The sequence below is a fragment of the Engraulis encrasicolus genome, chromosome 13 (genome assembly GCF_034702125.1).
Source record: "Engraulis encrasicolus isolate BLACKSEA-1 chromosome 13, IST_EnEncr_1.0, whole genome shotgun sequence".
Classification (NCBI taxonomy): Eukaryota; Metazoa; Chordata; class Actinopteri; order Clupeiformes; family Engraulidae; genus Engraulis; species Engraulis encrasicolus.
In genome coordinates, this window is record NC_085869.1 from 11,080,030 (window position 1) to 11,100,149 (window position 20,120).

At 44.4% G+C, this 20,120-nt stretch overlaps 1 protein-coding gene across 4 annotated transcripts in view; it reads right to left on the reverse strand.

Annotated features, from left to right (window-relative positions):
• Window positions 1-997: 997 nt before the first annotated feature.
• LOC134460669 (guanylate-binding protein 2-like) overlaps window positions 998-20,120 on the reverse strand; it is a 23,185-nt gene continuing 4,062 nt past the window's right edge. For all 4 annotated transcript variants that reach the window (XM_063213033.1, XM_063213035.1, XM_063213034.1 and 1 more), the window contains exons 6-12: window positions 19,891-20,078; window positions 19,508-19,753; window positions 17,108-17,388; window positions 16,669-16,881; window positions 14,649-14,751; window positions 10,967-11,166; window positions 998-2,193 (exon numbers count right to left, since the gene is read on the reverse strand). In XM_063213033.1, coding sequence (XP_063069103.1) covers window positions 1,924-2,193; window positions 10,967-11,166; window positions 14,649-14,751; window positions 16,669-16,881; window positions 17,108-17,388; window positions 19,508-19,753; window positions 19,891-20,078 — 1,501 coding nt within the window. In that variant the 3' untranslated portion in view covers window positions 998-1,923. The remainder of the gene's footprint in view (window positions 2,194-10,966; window positions 11,167-14,648; window positions 14,752-16,668; window positions 16,882-17,107; window positions 17,389-19,507; window positions 19,754-19,890; window positions 20,079-20,120) is intronic.

Here is a 20,120-nt window from a genome sequence, read left to right on the forward strand (position 1 = left end):
GCCACTACTGTACGCACATATTCTGCCCTGCTTTGTCGTCAGTCATTTAATGAAATTTGTAGGCGCACTAGGCAAGGCAAGGCAAGTTTATTTATATAGCGCATTTCATACACAGGTGCAACTCAATGTGCTTCACAAAGTTAACAAATGTAAATGAAAGGAAACAGGGAAGAAAGAAGGAAATGAATTAGAGTCAAAAAGCATTTAAAAACATTAAGATAAAACATAAGGTAAAAATAATAATAAAATAAAATAAAATAAAACAAATTAAATAAAAAATAAAAATAATAAGAATAAGTAATTTAAGCTAGGGGAAAGCATCTGAGAACAGCTTTGTCTTGAGTCTAGATTTAAAGCTATCAATAGTGGGTGCATTTTTTATGTCATCTGGAAGCTGGTTCCAAAGCTTTGAAGCATAGAAGCTAAAGGCTGCCTCTCCACACTTTGTTTTGACTTTTGGAATCACCAGCAAATTCTTCTCCGTTGACCTTAGTGACCTAGTTGGTGCATACAGCTGAAAAATATCCAGTAGATATGTGGGTCCCATTCCATTTAGTGATTTAAACACAAGTAGCATAGCCTTAAAATCAATTCTGTAGCTTACTGGGAGCCAATGCAGCGATCTTAAAATTGGAGTAATGTGGTCGAACTTCCTTGTCTTTGTAAGAACCCTTGCAGCTGCGTTTTGTACAAGTTGAAGCTGTTTAATGGTTTTATTGGGGAGGCCAGTAAAAAGACTGTTACAGTAATCAACTTTACTAGAAATAAAGGCATGTATTAGCTTCTCCAGATCATGTTTAGACATCAGGCCCCTAAATTTAGAGACGTTTTTTATGTGATAAAATGCAGACTTAGTAATAGCTTTCATGTGACTGTTGAAGTTTAGGTCACTGTCAATGAGGACCCCAAGATTCAGACACTAGACAGTAAAGTGTACACAGAATTGACCACACTGGCAGAATGCTTTTTGTTTGCTTAAATCTTTATTTTTGTGAATTGTTCTAGTGCAGTTATTCTCAAAGTGTGGTCCGGGGACCACTTGTGGTCCGCGACAGAGCTCAGGTGGTCCGCGAGCGGATTTCTACTTTTCCTAGACAAGCTAGCTGTATGCTCTATTTGTAACATTATTACAAAGCTAAACACAACTGAAGTCTTATTTTCCCCACCATTTCCCCCCCCCCAAAAGTAAGTGGTCTGTATTCAAAATAGCAGTGTCAAATTAGCACATGTCAACTGTCAATTCATTTGACAGGTGGTCCTTGAAGATATTTGGGGGGACAAAGTGGTCCTCGGTCTGAAAAAGTTTGAGAAACACTGTTCTAGTGTTAGTGTATTAAGTGATGGTAGGAGTATTAAACAGCCTACTCTATGATTATCAGTGATTATAAGTGATTATCATCAGATAGTGTATTTATGCAAGTGTATTTGGCTAATTTACTTGTATATCGCATTTCATATACACAGTATAGGGTGAAGTGAAAGTGAAAGCCCATTGGGAAACTCCAACTCCCATTGTCATTGTGACAGAGCAATCCACAGCACACAAGTGAACACCGCACACACTGCACACAACGAAATGCCTCACCGGTGAAAGGGGGCAGCCCTCAATGGCGCCCCTAGGGAGCAGTGCGGCGGGACAGTACCATGCTCAGGGTACCTCAGTCATGGAGGAGGATGGGGAAAGCACTGGTTGATTACTCCCCCCACCAACCTGGCAGGTCGGGAGTCGAACCGGCAACCTCTGGGTTAAGTCTGACGCCAGTTAAAAAGTAGTGCATTGAGTACCAGTGATTGTGGTTATGCATTAGTAAAAACAGTGTATCAAGTGGATGTGCTGATGAGTGGCTTAAATCTGTGTATATTTAGTGGATGCGGTGATGATGTGTTGAATGTGATGAATAGTGATGGTGATGATGGTGATTGTTACAGAATGACACAGCTGCTATCATCATCATCCTCTTCCTGCTTGGGTGGCAGCCGCTCGTTCATGATCCTCTGCTGCTCCTGCAGCTGCTCCTGCTGCTTCTTCATCATCTCCATGGCGTCGTCATGGCGGCGGTCCATGGCCTCCATCCTCTCCCTGAACTCTCGACTGCGCTCTCTCTCCGACTCTGCTGCACTTTTCCTCACCTCTTCCATCTCCTGATTCAAACGCTCTGCTTTGCCCTGGAAGTTCTGTTCTAGGAGAATTGCCTAGTACACACCCACATAGACACACATGCGTGCCATCACACACACACACACACACACACAAACACACACACACACACACACACTGTGTAAAACAGTTCTGTGCAACATTTTAGATAACTGCCAAAATGTCATATCTCCCAAAACTGTTAATTCATTCTTTCGAAACAAATTCCCTCTCCCATATCCACGTAAATAGTCAGCACTGTGACAGTTGCATAGATCTCTCAATGGCTTTGGCACATTTTCATGAATTTAGTGCTTCTGCAAAAATAACCAAAAGACGCAAGTGTAAATATGATGGCACCATAGCTGGCACCCGAAAATAAGAAGGTATCATGAATTGTGTAAGTGCCCAAAATCAAATCAATGTTATTGGAAAATATTTTGCAGTCGCCTCTGGCTGCTAAAAGATTTATCCCCGAAACATGATGCTTCTAGTCCCCCATCATTCCTACCACTCCTGTCCACCTATTAATAAACTTAGATATTAAATACAAAATTGAAAAGAAAAATATATTTAATATCTATACATAGATCAGTGCCGTGCTTAGGCTTAAAACCAAATAACTATTGTGAAAACAAAGCAAAAAAAAAAAAAAAATTGGGCAAATCTATCCACCCAGTCTGAATTTCTGGGCTGAAATTTTTTTTTGCCATCTTGAAAGTGTTGTCCTGAAAAATCGAAGCAGTTCTTGAACTTACACTAGAGCATCAACACACCAAATCTCAAATCTGGGACAAATCCATTCACCCGGTCAGAAGTTATGGGCCAACATTTTTTTGGCAATGTTGAATTCAGCCATTTTGAAAGTGTTGGCCGACCACACACATTGAAACTATGCCCAAACCAAAACAATTCCTAACCCTAATTAATTAACCGTCATTAAAGGAGCAGTTCAGTCAATTTCAATATGCTATTTTATTGCTCACGCTACCCTTGACTTGTCAGTACCCGGTGACGGTGCATTTTTTCCGAGATCTGAGCTACTCCAATGGGGGCAGATTTTGTTTACATTAAAGGGGCACAAGGTAGGATGACGTTGTTAGCGGGGTGCCCGTGGCATGCCTGTCTCAAAATTTACATCGTAATGAAAAAATGCTGTTCAAATAAACTAGCTGTGAGAATGTTTTTCATCACAGAATGCCAGCAGTTCTGAATACGGTATGTAAAGCGATTTTTCATAAGAAAGTGTTTCCCACGACACTCGTTCGGACCTTTCTGTTGAAAAGTTGTATTTGGGGCTTTCTGATGGCGGACCGTGGAAGTGGAAGTGGAATTCATCATTCACTTACGAATGATTCACATAACCATCGACTGACTCGGGACAGTGATTAATTAAACATTTAATCCTGCCTGGAGCCCCTTTAAAAACGTTCTTAACATAGGCCTACTCCAAATATTTTCCCAAAAGGTATCACTGTTTGCTAGTTGTCTGCTGATGTTGCATAATCTTTTGGATGTTTTTGGGAATAAATAAAAATGTGTTTTAAGGGTGTCCTTTAAGGGCATGTTCTGTCAGTATACAATTATTTTAGTGTCATAATCTTGTAAATATTAACTTTTAAGTTAGCTAAAAGTTAAAACTATGCCCAAACCAAAACAATTCCTCACCCTAACGGACTAATAGGCTGTCTGACCAATGAGCAGACCCTGTGCGCCCCCCCCGGGCAACCAGTTTCCCATCCCGTATGTAGGCCCAGCCTTATAAAATATTAAACTTGACATCAACACATGCATTGGATTTTGTACCACGTTGACATTAAAAGTCCGATTGATATTCATTTCGTACCATGGGTAAAACTCCTAGTGATTTTATAGCCTATGAACAAGACAATCTCTTGCCCTAACCATTATTCTGTGTTGTTGCATCGTTGCGAGGCATATCGTCGCTTTGTCGCGCACACACAGATGACCATTGATTGGCTTATGACAGCATCCAAAACTTATACAGGTTGTTCGTCAAATCACCCTTCATTTCTTTAGTTCTAGTGGCTGACCAGAGAGAACGACCAAAGCTTTCCTGATGAGACTGTAAAACCAAACACAAATAAGAGCAGAGCAACAAGCCGCGATTGACTTGTGTTTTTTCCCTTGCACTGTCGTCCGCATCGCGTTGACATTGACAGTTGATAGACGTGCGGTGCAACTGTCATAACGAAACAAGCATCTGCAAATTTGATATGGACAAAACAATCTCTTAACCCATCCATTATGAGTATGAGTTTTGTGGCATTGTTGTGAAGCATAGGCTAATGGCCGAATTCAGGTTAAGTTTAAAAAAAAAAAAAATCTTTTTTTTTTTTTTTTTTTACTTTTTTCTCTAGCGCGCGGAAATAAGACGACCCCCCTTTTTAGAGTACTATTTTTAGAACAAAAACCACATCTTATATTCGGGCCAATACGGTACTTGTATTGCCTCATCATGACTGATGAAACATTTGCTTTGCTTTCAGTAGAAATGTAATGCATTGCAATGTATCTCAGAATTGAACTGAATCGAATCGAAACCTCCCGAATCGTATCGTATCGAATCGAATCGTGAGGGCTGTACAAATGCACACCACTATAATAAAGTACTATTGTATCATAGCAGTTTTAGGAGAAATACCGTATGACATTTTGTCAGTGATCTGAAATGTTGGGCAGAACTGTAGTATGTACAGGTTAAGGTGGTATTTCCTGCTTGGCGTTTGCCTGACGCACCTCCTCCAGTGCACTTGGGTCAGATGCAAGGTCCTCAGCTAGTGCCACCTTTCTCTGATGTTTCGCCCCCTAGCCAGAACATCTCCAGGTGGGGGGGCAAGCGGTTTGGGACGTCTCCAACCACTCCCTGCATTTGACCCTAATGGGGTGTTTGACCCCATCTACCATCCTTCCTCCTCAGCCACAACCAGTAGCTTGCCTTCTCCGCCTCTTCTGCAAGCTCCTTGGTCGCTCGCTGCAGACTTGCCCCTGTTGTTCCAACAGCGCGGAGAAGCTGGATCACTGACCTGCCGACGAAACCCCTGCACCCAACCTCCACTGGGTGTATGGATGCTGCCCACCCTGCCTCCCTGCACGCCGCTGCCAGCTCGGTGTACTTGAGGCGCTTGAACTCATGTGCTGTTGGTATCCCTTCTTCCCAAGGAACAGTCAACTCAATGATGAGGACGCGTTTGACAGCTCCGGACCACATCGCGATGTCTGGCCTTAGGCTAGATTGCACAATTTCGCTTGGGAAGCTGAGTTGCCTGTCCAGGTCGACGCGCATCTCCCACACCTTTCCAGGGGTCAGCTACGATCTTGGCTGACTGACTTGGTCTCTCCTGGCCGTACGAAGGAGATGGCAGGTGTTGAGCTGGCTGTTGAGGAGTTAACCGTTGTTCTTCTCACCTCCAAGTGCTCTGCCAACTTCCTGAGCGCTTGGTTGTGCCGCCATCGGAGCCGTCCTTGAGACAGTGCCACTTTGCATGATGCCAGGATGTGTTGGAGGCCTGCTTTCTCGCTTTCGCACAGAGGGCACTAGTCCTCACTCCCAAACCAGGTGGAAAGGTTTTGGGGGCACGGCAGAGTGTCATAAGCTGCTCTGACCATGAAGCTGAGACGTGCCTGTTGGGCTTGCCAAATGTCCTGCCAGGTAATAACCCTGTTGATGGTGTCCTCCCACCTGGTCCACGCCCCTTGCTTTGCCTGGGACACGGCTTTGATGGGGTACTGCTCCTGTTCTCCTCGAGCAACTTCTTCCACGATCATGGCCTTCCTTTGCTCCCTTGAGGCTTTTGACCAGAAGGTAACTGCTTCTCCGAAGCCTACTCCAGCCCGGCCGACCTGCACTCTCCCTGTGAGCTCTCTGTGCTGTAGCCTGCTGACAGCCTGATCCACTTTTGGGTTGGGCCCTCCATTTGCCTCCCGTTCGTACGGCTACTGCCGCAGCTCTTATCGTGGGGTCCCTGGACTCCTTCAGATCGAACACAAGGCGGGCCTTTTCCTGCTTGTAGCCAAGGCCCACTGACTTCAGTGGGAGCTGAACTGTGTTCTTTCCGAACAGTCCTGTGTTAGAAAAACAGCGAGGGAGGCCCAACCATTTCCTCATGTAGGTGTTCGCAATGCTGTCCAGCTTGCTGGCTGTGGATGATGGTATTTCGCACACTTTAAGTGGCCACATCACACGCTGGAATAGTGTGAACTGATAGCACCACAGTTTGAATTTCCAGAGGAGTTGGCTGCTGTCAATCCTGACCAGGCCGTGACCTAGTTGTTGTTGCACAAGTTTGCCCATGTGCCTGTCAGAGAGGTCAGCGGTGTATTCCCTTCCAAGGCTCCTAATAGGTTGCTCCGATAGCAGGGGTATCCTCTCACCTCCTGCCGTGAACACCACCCTATCGGTCCTTACTCCTCTTCTGATTGACAGGCTCCGGGACTTGGCTGGCTTGATCTTCATTCTCGCCCACTGGGTAAGCTCATCCAAGCGTTTGAGAACCCTGGATGTACATGGAGCTGTCTGTAGGGTGGTTGTCACGTCGTCCATGTACCCTCTCAGTGCAGGGAGCCTCTCTCCTGATGGTAGCCTCAAACCCCCTACCACTTGTCTCGCTCCGCGGAGGATGATCTCGAATGCAGCCACAAAGAGTATTGGGGAGATTGCGCAGCCCATAGGGATGCCCACCTCCAGTTGTTGCCACCCTGTTCAGAGCCTTCTGAGGTGAAGCACATGTGGAAGTTGCTGAAGTACCTGCCTATGATGCTGCTGACCGACGTTGGAATGTGGAAGAATTCCAGCGCGTAATCAATCAGCTTGTGCGGAACTGACCCGTATGCATTGGCCAAGTCTAGCCACACCACATGGAGGTCAGTGCGCTCCCTTTTGGCCCGTTGGATCTGCTCCCAGATCACGGCTGAGTGTTCAGTACATCCAGGGAACCCTGGGATCCCCGCCTTCTGGCAAGTTGTGTCGATGTATCCATTGGCAGTCAGAAAGTTGGTCATCCTCCTTGCAAGGATTGAAAAGAACAGCTTCCCCTCCACGTTCAGTAAAGCTATGCTTCTGAACTGCTTGATGGTAGTAGAGTTTGCCTCTTTCGGGATGAATACACCAACTGCCTGCTGCCACTCAGACGGAATGGATCCCTTTTTCCAAGCCACCCTCATGAGCCTCCACAGGACTGCTGTCACTTGTGGGCTGTTCTTGAAGAACTTGTAGGGGAGTCTATTTGGCCCAGGTGCCGAGGCTGATCTTGCTTTCCTCAGGACCTCTGCAAGCTCGCTCTGTCTTGGGGGAAAGATGTCAAAGGCGATGGTTGGAGGTGGTGGACGTGGGATGTAGCCTGGGGAGCCAAGTGGTGTATTTCTGGCTGCATCAGTGTAGCTGGTCTTTGCATACAGCTCCAGCTCTTCCTTGGAGATGTTCAGCTTTCCACTCCGTTTTTCATCCAGCAGCTGTCTGGCGTACCTGAATGGGTCCTTGAAGAAATCTCTTCTCTCCTTTTCCTTCCTCTTTCTCCTCTTCCTGATCCGGTCTGCACGACGGAGGTGTGCAAGCTTCTGCTTTAGCTCGTCCCACAGCAGCTTGAGACCAGGTTTTTCCTCCGGGCATGCTTTCCTTCACCTTTTCCGGAGGTGCCTTCTGTTGCAGAGGAGCTCTTCGATCATTCTTTCCCTTCGTCCTTTCTGATTAGGAAGTAATCGTGTGGCTTGCTTTCCTGTGACTTCTCCGAACCTGCTTTTGGGTCATTTCACGTGAAATCAGACACTTTGGGACCTGACCGACCCGGATTTCAATCATACTTGGAGTGCCTTTTCAGTAGCAAGGGAGCACCCCAGAACTGAATTGGTTTGAATCTGACACTAATATTAAGGGAGAAGCAGACTAGGAAATGTTCACATGTGAGGGTAGGACACTATACATTCAGCCTTGAATATATCAGTCAGTGTTAGTCACAAAAAGATGCCTGTGGTGTTGTTTGAAAGCTCTTTTCTGGCTCTACATATTACACAATCAGCTTGGAATACATAAACTCTCAGAATATGAATTATGATGAATTGAAAAATTAAAAATTGAATATCTAAAAAAGCTATATCTTAAAATGGCCAGTTCCTTGTCCAAACGTAGCCGGCAACGTCATTAGCAACACCTCAAATGCTGGTGTTTGGTTCTTTATTCATTTCAGAGAGAATTTGACTCACAAATATGGCATCATACAGACCACTTACTAATAATATGGTAATACCATAGTAGCATCACATGACAAAACAAAAACAAAACAAAAATGGTCAGTGTCCATGGTCCCAGGTTTCAGAATCTAAGGCAGATGTCCATTTATACACACCAAATGATGATATGTGAATGTTTGAACATTCCTTCTCTGTGTACCTGTGCCATCCTCCCTTTACCGTACTTTAAAGGGATAATCAATGGCTACACTCTCATTTTGTACTCTACCAGTGCATTTGAAGCAGCAGCTGTGTCTTTTGTAGATAATGTATAAATATGTCCCGTTGCAGTTACAGGTTCCACTACCAGAAGCACATATTGATGATCCATGACAAGTCTATCTGGTCTGAAGGGAAAAGTTAAGGATGGAGATGGTCCATGAGGATGTAGGAAGTTCAGTTTCACCTCTCCAGTGCTCGGCATACATTCGTCAACACATGCTACCCACCAGTTGCCATCATATACAGCTACAACATACCCTTTGATGCTTGAAAATGTAACACATTCCTTTACTGGGCTCACTCTTTCAACTCTGCCTTCTCTGAATGCTGAAAATGGCCTAACTTCCACTGTGTCCATTGACAATGGGCAGAAGCTGTGTAGTTTTTGAGTACCTGGAATAGTTCTTGCAGATTCAAACCTTTTCAACAAGTTCTCAGCTTCATGATGGTACATCTCTGTTGTGGCAAACTGGCAATGGATGTTCTTGAGAGAGATGCACCATCATGAAGCTGAGAACATGTGGAAGAGGTTTGAATCTGCAAGAACTATTCCAGATAGTGAGTGTCCCACCCTCACATGTGAACCTTTCCTAGTGTGTTTCTCCCTTAATATTAGTGTCAGATTCAAACCAATTCAGTTCTGGGGTGCTACCTTGCTACTAAAAAGGCACACCAAGTATGATTGAAATCCGGATCGGTCGGGTCCCAAAGTGTCTGATTTCACGTGAAATGACCCTTTTGCACTCTTGGAAGCAGATGTTACTGAGGGCCCTCAGCTTGTCCTCCACTTTACCTTTCAAGGCATGTTCCAGGATGCTGCTCAGGTCTCTGTCAAGCTTGCTCCAGGCGTGTCGCTCTTTGGCTTTCGGCCACTTGATCCTGCTGCGCTGCTCTAGCTGCTTGGGCTTACTTCCTGGTTGTCCGGTAGAAGAGGGGACAGTGTGTCCTTGGTCTAGACTTGTTGTCTCCATCTCTTGCCCTGCCTCCTCTGCTGCTCCCATTTCAGCACTGTTGGGTCCTGCTGCACTGTGGGTTGCTCCCTGGCTTTGGGTCCCTGCCGTCTGACCTGCCGAAGCAGTGCGGTTATGCTGTCTGGGGTCCCTGCAGCACTTCATCCTTCCTTGATGGATATGCAAGCCTCTGAGTGAGGTCACTTTCTGCCACCCGCAACTACACTTTCGGAGGAACTTCTCGTGGTCATTGTCCATTCCATTCGTAGCCATTTGGTCCGTCCTGGTGGGCCCATCTTCCACCCCGCCTCTCGGAGGGCCCTCGGGTTGTTTTTTCTTATTTGTCTTCGTAGTCGGTGAGGATGGCGCCCGCTTGGGGAGCCAGTGGGTAGGGTGACTAACCGCCCACTCCTGGTGCACTCTCTCCCGCTGTCCTCCGGTCTTTCCCGAATGCCCGCCAGTCTTCCCTGGCTTCCAACTGATCTTTCGCAGTAGTCACCGGTCTCCCGGATGTGTCAGTAGTATGTACAGGTTAAGGTGGTATTTCCTGCTTGGCGTTTGCCTGACGCACCTCCTCCAGTGCACTTGGGTCAGATGCAAGGTCCTCAGCTGGTGCCACCTTCGCCCCCTAGCCAGAACATCTCCAGGTGGGGGGGCAAGCGGTTTGGGACATCCCCCAACCACTCTCTGCATCTGACCCTAATGGGGTGTTTGACCCCATCTACCGTCCTTCCTCCTCAGCCACAACCAGTAGCTTGCCTTCTCCGCCTCTTCTGCAAGCTCCTTGGTCGCTCGCTGCAGACTTGCCCCTGTTGTTCCAACAGCGCGGAGAAGCTGGATCACTGACCAGCCGACGAAACCCCTGCACCCAAAGTCCACTGGGTGTATGGATGCTGCCCACCCTGCCTCCCTGCACGCCGCTGCCAGCTCGGTGTACTTGAGGCGCTTGAACTCATGTGCTGTTGGTATCCCTTCTTAACTATAAGAATGTTTGGTCAAATGATCTTATCGTTACGAAAATGTCAAGAAATGAGCCAAATCAATGGAGAAAACTGTAATTGGATCTCATCCAAAAGGACAGTATGCCCCTGTCCAGAAAATGGTGACAATATACCTATGTGTAGCATCTTTGCCACATACAACACAAAGGAGCAACTAACATAATATCTGTGTACATGAGAGCCAAGTCACATTTGTGGAAAAACGTGTTGACAACAGAGGCCAAATTCTGCTCCATGCGGCACCATATTTTTATTACAATGGTGGATGGTTAAACTTTGCTTCCTTCACCCCTTATGTGGGCAGTATGTTTCAATTATAATGCCGCTACTGTTGAACAGAGTAGGGAAAGCATCCCTTCCCTTGATCTCCAGGAGAAAATATCACTGTTCACATCCATACCCACACACACCTGTTCACGTAGTTTAGCTTGCATGGCCTGCTCGTTCTGCTGATGCTGCCGTTCCATGTCACTCTCCATTTTCATCATCAGTTGCCGCACGCGCTCCTCTCCGTTGACGCGCTCAGCCTCCATCTTCTCCTCCAGAACGCGCTGTTGCTCCTGAGCCGCCCGGACCTCCTGGTGCATCACCGCAGCACGCTGCTGCTCCTCTACACGCATAATATATACAAACACAGGGAAAAAAATTAGACCACTTCAAAATGATCAGGGTTTTTTTCTGATTTTACTACTTAAAGGTATGTATTTGAGTAAAATGAATATTGTTGTTTCATTCTTTAAACTACTAACATTTCCTACGAATTTCAAATGAAAATACGTTGCAATGTTTACCGACCTCAAAAAATGCAAAAAAAACAAGATCATATTCACTGTAAAGCAACATAATAGTAATGTTTTAAACTTAGGAGTTCAGAAATCAATATTTGGTGGAATACCCTTGGAATTGTCTCACAGCTTTAATGCACCTTGGCATGCTCTCCAACAGTCTTTACGTTTTTTCAGGCTTTCAAACATTGCATCTTTTGTGTCATTTTAACTATGTCATTTTCAAATTAAAGCTCTGGTGTTGTATTGATTGTAACTGTAACAGTTGGAACTTTGCTTACTTATTCCAAATAATTCACTTACATTGCTTGCAATCTAATTGAAAAGGACTTGGAAGACAAATTGTACACACACACACACACACACACACACACACACACACACACACACACAGGGCCGGTTCTGGCTTATTTGGTGCCCTAGGCGAGTTTGAGTTCTGGCGCCCCCCCCCATTAGCTTTGAAAGAAAAAAAAACTCTTTCTTATACCTTACAGAACACAAGAGTAATATCCGTAGTAAGCTTAACTAAATAGCATCAAGAACAATAACCGTTTTTCATCAAATGGATTTGTGGTTCTTTTTGACAGGCGACCAACACATCAGATTGAGTCGCATGAAAATAGCTTCACTGTGTGGTGTGTTGGATGTGATGGTGGTGGGGGCCCCAACCCCAGATGAGAGGGAGGTTATCAATGTGTTTGAATTGTAACGTGAAATTGAAATGCCAGGAGAGTGATACAGTACATTTGCATGTGAAATGCATGTGTAGACAATAAGCCTACCAAGGAGGTCTGCATTGATCTACACTACCTACAGCATCACAAAGCATGGCAGCATAACAATTTTAATAAGCTACACATTTGTACTGTCTTCCAAACCAATTTCATTTCTGGACTGGAAATAGTGGTGCATTTGTGAGTAGGAGAATGAGAAGGGGGCTATCTATGTGTTTGAACTGGAGGGACAGGGTGAGAGAAAGGGAGGAGCTGTCACGCTATTGAATTTCATAATATACAAAATATAGTAAATAGCCTCACTTGTCTGCTGTGCATGGTTCTGTTAGATGATTAATGTAGGCCTAGGCTATGTCATTCTGGTCTGGAAATTAATGTTTTTTAAGCATACAACAAGCAGGTAATTCATGTGGATGGAAGGAGATATGGCAGCTAAAATTGTTTTAAACATTGCACCAGTCTTACTTTACATTGCTTGTCAACCTAAGCAAGTATTATGATATCAGGTGGGTGTTAGTGAGTAGTGAGTAGGCTACTAACAGCTACTTTACTGGATTTCATTGCTTGGCATACTTGGCTAATGTTAGCATGCTAACTAGCGATTTCTCTGATCAAAAACAAAGCTCTTTTTCTCTCTAATTCCAAATAGTAACCTCATAACTATTAGGCTTTCCATAATCACAAACGGTTGCTGATTAAATCACATAGTTCCAAAACACCCTCTGAAACTCCTGCATCATGCAATGAGTGGTTTAATGAGAACATAATAATCTCCATCCAGCAGAGCAGCACTACTGTTTGCGCTTGCCCTCTCTGTCTCTCGAGTGAAGGGTGGTTAAAGGGTGGTTTATGCCTCGAGATCAGCGTCACTGCATCATGATGCAGTGAGCCGCGCAGTTAACGGAGTGAAGCCCCCCCCATCACGCAGGTACTCTGGGGCACCTCCCCAAAATTGTGTCTCGACGCAGGGAGCGACGGCGTGAAAGGGCGAAAATAGGTCTCTGATTGGTCCTCTCGACCAGCCTGCTCTGTCCTCGAGTCGAGAACAAGTGCTACTTCCTTGTTCTAACCTTCGTCGGTCTACGGACTGTGAGCTCTTCATTAAATAAGTTGCCCGTGCTTTGTTGTTTGATTTATTTACACGAACCAAAGACAACACATGCGCTTGCAAGTTACGACGCTGAAGTTATTTGGACAGTTGAACAGTGGTTCCGAGGTCGAGGAAACATTCCGCTTCGTCCTCGACAAATGAGCCACTTCTTTGTTCCAAACTACCACTGTGGCTGCCAGTGCGATCAAACATGCACGTGATATAAATATTTAATGTTTCATTTTCATTCTCGTCGAGTCTGTGATGCTAAAAAACAACCGACACGTCTAGTTTACTCTTTGTATTGAAGGCAGTTTCAGCGTGGAATGACATCGCGCAGACCGTGCTTCAAAACGGCATAAACCAAAATTAACTGCATCATGGCTGCGACAAGCTCACTCTGTGGCACAAGTAGGAAGCATAACCCGCCCTTTATGCCTCGAGATCAGCGTCACTGCATCATGATGCAGTGAGCCGCGCAGTTAACGGAGTGAAGCCCCCCCATCACGCAGGTACTCTGGGGCACCTCCCCAAAATTGTGTCTCGACGCAGGGAGCGACAGCGTGAAAGGGCGAAAATAGGTCTCTGATTGGTCCTCTCGACCAGCCTGCTCTGTCCTCGAGTCGAGAACAAGCGCTACTTCCTTGTTCTAACCTTCGTCGGTCTACGGACTGTGAGCTCTTCATTAAATAAGTTGCCCGTGCTTTGTTGTTTGATTTATTTACACGAACCAAAGACAACACATGCGCTTGCAAGTTACGACGCTGAAGTTATTTGGACAGTTGAACAGTGGTTCCGAGGTCGAGGAAACATTCCGCTTCGTCCTCGACAAATGAGCCACTTCTTTGTTCCAAACTACCACTGTGGCTGCCAGTGCGATCAAACATGCACGTGATATAAATATTTAATGTTTCATTTTCATTCTCGTCGAGTCTGTGATGCTAAAAAACAACCGACACGTCTAGTTTACTCTTTGTATTGAAGGCAGTTTCAGCGTGGAATGACATCGCGCAGACCGTGCTTCAAAACGGCATAAACCAAAATTAACTGCATCATGGCTGCGACAAGCTCACTCTGTGGCACAAGTAGGAAGCATAACCCGCCCTTTAGTCTCCAAATTCAAAATAGATCGCACGCTGTCACTCGTCCCGCCCCCTTTCTCAGAACTGTCTGTTTATTGGTTCCCAGGCTTCCCAGAGACAGTTGGAAGCGATATTACTATTGGCTGAGGGGCGCTTTGCCGTGAGGAGCGCTTTCGCCACTCTTTGTTGATTGCGACTTCATAAAAAAACTTCATATCGCAAAATTACGCATAGGAGAGCGCCATTTCGGCGCTCTTTCTTCACATGGCGCTCTAGGCGACCGCCTAGCCGGCCTATGCTAAAAACCGGCCCTGCACACACACACACACACACACACACACACACACACACACACACACACACACACACACACACACACACACACACACACACACACTAACCATATATCTGTTTCTCTTTCTGGCTCAGATTCTTATCAGCCTGCAGGATGGCTGCAGCCTCCTGCTCCTTTTGCTCCAGAAACTCCTTAAGCACTTCATCAGCCTGTGGAAAACACACATGCTGAGCCATGGTATTCAGTGTTGTGACAACCGGGTGTAACAAAACATTATTTCTGTCAGAACCAATACAGTCAAGAAAGACAAGACAAGAAATTCTCAATGCAATTTCTTTATTGAATAGAGCAGAGATTCAGGGGACGGCAGCAGCATAGGCAAACACTTCCCCCATGAACAGAGCAGGCAACATGACAAGGAGTAGCCCATGCCATATCATACACGACAAGGTGGTGGGTTGCGAAGAAGCGAGCAGTGAGGAGTTGGGAACAAGCGGAGAACTTTTAAAAGGCGCCAAATTTGAAACTGACCAATGAGGAGCAAAGAGATTTGATTCACTTAAGGTGGGCTTTTTGAGAGTCGGGCCGATTTCTTGCCCAATCGTAGGTCAATCGTGAGTCCCGCATCGTGCAGTGTACATGGGTTAACGACAAGCGATTTCGCCTCACAATCGTGCAATCGCAGGGTCGCCAGAAAATCAAAACTGTTTGAAATCCTGGCCGTGCCTCGTGCTTAAATCGCACAGTTAAAGCAGTGCTACGACCCGATTTGACGCTTCACATGCACAAATTAATAGGGCCGTGCGATTAGCTGTTGAGCGCGACCTCATCTCCACCTCAGGTGCGCATGTTCCTTCCTCTGCAGCCCCGGGAAACACGCGTGTCGTGTCGCACAGTCGGACCATTCTGCTCGCATCCGACCGTCGGCTCGTATAGTGTGAGGACGTGAGTCGTGACGTGATATAATATTTAATATCTTAAGTCAACCAATTTTTTACATTCATTCACCAGGAGTAGTGACACACACATTATAGTTGTAAAAGGGTGTGCACAGAAAAAAAGTGTGGCACAGCCCATAAAAGGAGGGCCTTGGCTGGATTAAAAGTATATGGGGGCCTTGTCATGATTAATTAGTATGGACTTTTGGGGAACCCCTTACTGACAACCCATGAAAGTGTACCTGAAGCAGTAGGCTTATAGCATATTGTTATCTCTGACTGGTAGCCTATGACTGAAGCCAAATTATAGGTAGAGCAGAAAAAATAGTGAGTTTTTATAACAGTTCGGTATGAACAGTAGCAAAAGAAAACAGCAACCAACACAGACATTTCTGTTGCATTTTCCCCCATAACTTGCTTAGTTCATGTCAATTTTACACGGAATTGTAAACGCTTTCACCAGACAATGCTTAGTGCAGTGGTACTTAAAGGACCACTTCAGTCAATTTCAATATGCTGTTGTATTGCTCATGCCACCCTTGACTTGTACCTGGTGATGCCACATTTTTCGGCTCAGCCCTTTCTGAGATATGAGCTATACTAATGGGGGCAGCGTTTGTTTACATTTTTACAAAAATGAACATAGGCCTACTCCAAATATTTTCCCAAAAGGTAGGGCTATTTGCTACTTGTCCACTGATGTTGTATAACCTTTTGGATGTTTTTGGGAATAAATAGAAATGTTTTTTGAAATGTAAAAAAACAGCTGCCCCAATTACAATGACCAGGATCTCTGAAAAGGCTGAAGAAAAAAAAAGTCGGTAGTGTAGCATTACAACTGCATATTGAAATTGGCAGAAGTTATCCTTTAACCTGTGGTGCGGGCACTCCCTGGGGGTAGTGCCACTAAATGTTGGGAGCATCAAACAGTGATGCGGACCTTTCCTTTCCTTTCAGTTGCATCACCTGTGCTACTGATGTGCGCATATTCTCTGAATTTTTGGACTCCCTGGGGCTATGCCAGAGATTTCAGCGGGTGAAATTGACTGAAGTGGTCCTTTAAGTACCACTGCACTAAGCATTGTCTGGTGAAAATGTTTACATTTTTGTCTTCTAACTTCTGTTATTCACTTTCTGTCAAGTTAATTGAGAGTCTTCACAGGCATGCCATGCTTTCGTTTCACCAACCTTGAGTGCTCCTTTGGTCTTTTTGTTGTAGTTAGTGATGATGTCTCCCATGTCATTACTGAAGAGCTGGTACCCTCCTGCTGCGCTGTAAACTCCCTGCTGCAGTTTAGCTTTCATTGGGCCTGAGAGATTGGAGAGGATTTTCTGACAGAAGACAGAGGATGCCTCTTCATTGTCCTTCAGGGAGCTGCTGAACAGCTCCTTAATGGAGTCCTGGAATATAACATAATATTGCATTCAAAAGACTATAAGAAACAGTACTTGAGGCAGACATTGTAGGTAAAAAAATTGACGTTCTACACATGGCATTTTAAGGTTGCGTTCTGCACTTAATATGGTTCCTGCCAACATGACTAAAAATTAAGTTAAATTTGTGAAAAATGTGACATTTACTTTGTATATGATCATTCAGAGAGCTTGTGGTGTCTGTCCATTTTACCTCTAGCGATTTCAAGTAATTCCCCTTGTCATCTTTGAAACAGCGCTTCATGAAAGCCTCAATGGCGAGCTTGTTAAGGCTCTGGTGTGCAGAGGTGAAGTCTTTCAGAGACATGGGGAAGCTGCTCTTCAGCTTCGACATCTCCTCCTTGTACAACAACAGCCCATCCTTCACAGCAGCCTCATTCTCAATCTGCGCCATGGCAACCACTGCATTCTCCAAGCACGGGATTCCACCATTTGCTATGGTGTCCACGTACAGTTTCACCATATGGCCAAAGACTACAGGAAGTCAAACACAACAACGTCAGAGTTTTCATTTTCCAAAAATCCAGGTGTATCATTATATGATTTTGAACAAGCAAAATGATTTAAAGGTGCACTGTGCAATATTTTGGTAGTTAATATCCAGAATTCATGTTGCCCATTCAGAAATGGAACATGTTTAGTTGCAAAACTTACTATACTATGGTCATTCTAGTAAATGTTGTTTACTAGTTTATTATTAAACAAATATTCCTGAAAAGATTGAATTTGGCATAGGCAGTAGAGTTTCAATGAGCAGCATAGCTGAAGTGGGATCAATAAACATAAGTCTAAGTCTAAGTCTAGTTGCAATACCTACTCTAGCCACCATCCCACACAGTGCACCTTTAACAATTTGGTCTGTAAATGTAATCTGAATCAAGTGAATCTCGACTTCCTTTGAAAGGCAACACCATTTCATAGAGAAAACAGGAATGCAATGTATAGTTTTTCGCAATTGGTTGTGCATTTCTCACATCAAAATTGAAATTTGTTAAGGTTCTTGTTCAGTGTCAAAGGACAATAATGCAACTGTCCAGGGAATTATATTATTCTCGCAGGAAACACAAAATCGTATGACTTATTCAATGACATTTTACAGGTTTCAGCAGAATTTAGACAAGAAAGTAACTTAGTAATACAGAAAATAAGCTTTCGAGTTAACTTGCAAAGCGACGCAAGAGAAGTAAGTGGTGATTGATAGATTCACTATGATGAAGCTCTTCGTTATCGGCGAAATGTTTCAATCATTCACAATTTTATCATGTTATTCACAGACTTAAACTTTGCTAAAATAATACTACTACTACTACTACTACTACTACTACTACTACTAATAATAATAATAATAATAATAATAATAATAATAATAATAATAATAATAATAATAATAATAATGACAACAAAGAACATCATATGGGGCAGCCGTGGCTCAGTGGTTAGAGCACTGGGTTGGCAACCCAAGGGTTCCCAGTTCAATGGCCGACCACAGCTGAAGTGCCCTTGAGCAAGGCACCTAACCCCCACACTGCTCCCCGGGCGCTGCTCAGCAGGCAGCCCACTGCAACGGACTAGTGCAGGGGTTAGGAACCTATGGCTCTACAGCCACATGTGGCTCTTTTGGGAACTGTATATGGCTCTCACTTACTTAGGGTTGCCAACCATCCCTTGAAATACGGAATCGTCCTTTATTTATAAATAAAAGTAAGGGCTCCATATTGAGTTGAAACAGGACACGGGAGGTAAAAATGTGTTAAGATGCAGGAAATTACATCTAAGAAATACACAATTTTCTCCCAGACTCCCAGACACTTGCCATAATGAAGTTGACAGTTGACAACCCTGTGCTTACTTACCTGTTATCAGTAAAAGTAATAACTTGACAGTAACTTGTTGGGCTTAATTGAAATACATGCTTTTAATTGTATTCAGTGTTTTTAAAATGGTATGGCTCTCATGAAAATTTCTTTTTAAAAAACTCTCTCCACCAAAAAGATTCCTGACCCCTGGACTAGTGTGCGTACTTCAATGTGATTCACTAGTCCAAATGGGATAAAGTGCAGAGAAAGAATTTCCCCTAGGGGACCAAAATTGGCTCCAATTGGCTTCGTAAACATGACTGTCAAAGTCATGTGCTAATTATTGCTGTTTTGGTTGGTGTTTTGGTTGTTTCATGCTATCTTAATTTATTGTTCAGATTGAGAACATGTCAGGATACCACATCATGTGACTAATGGTACAAGAGACAAAGTACAAAGAAAAAAAAGAGGGTGAGTGTGAAGATTTTGAAAGGGGTGTGTGATTTAAAAAAAAAGTGACATCACCTTTCAGTCAAAAGCACATTGGCCACTTTGCTGTCAGGGATGTCAAATGTTGTTCATTCTACCTCCTCTTTAACTAAAAGATTGAAATGACTACATCAAAGCAACGTGAAGATATTGATGATTAACTGTCCCACATTAATCAATGTTCATTGGTCATTCAACGCATGGGATTTCCAATGCACATGAAAAGGTTTTTAGTTCAAAACTTAATATATTATCATGTTCACAAATTCAACATATGCAGCTAAAAACACTTGTCAAAAAACTCAGACCTCTGCCATTCACTATGTGCATTCCATCATCCAGTTGCTTCACTGGACTGTGCTCATAGACGTAGGAGCAGAATCGTGCCGACACATCCAGGAATCTTGAGTCCAGTTCAGACAAGGCCAGCGTCTCCAGATGGATCACATTGTCTGGGTTGGTTGGGAACGGGAAGGTGAAACACTTCCGGGATGGGAAGTAATTCCGGATGCACTCCCGAGGAGCGTTGTATGCAGCCACGTTTTTGCCAGAACCTTCAGGGATACATCATCATCTTTCTTTTATGATGAATTCTTACTTCGATGTACATATTTTCTTTTCAGCAAGACAGTAATATGTAAATGTGTGTGTATGTGTGTGTATTTGTGGACAATATATCAAATAATTATACCAGACTTCAGCTGCAAGGCGTAGTCTAGGTAGCCATCATCTGTGACATCTTTCTCATCAATCTTTCTCTCCAAAGTGAGGTCCCTCACGGCCCAGATGAACGAGGGGAAAAACTTAACAAACTCAGAGTCATTTCCCTCTTCATCAGATGCCTTCACTTTGATATATTCAGACAATTCTGCGATACATCTGCAGGAGGTTAAGGAAACTCTGACCATTGCTGTAAACAGT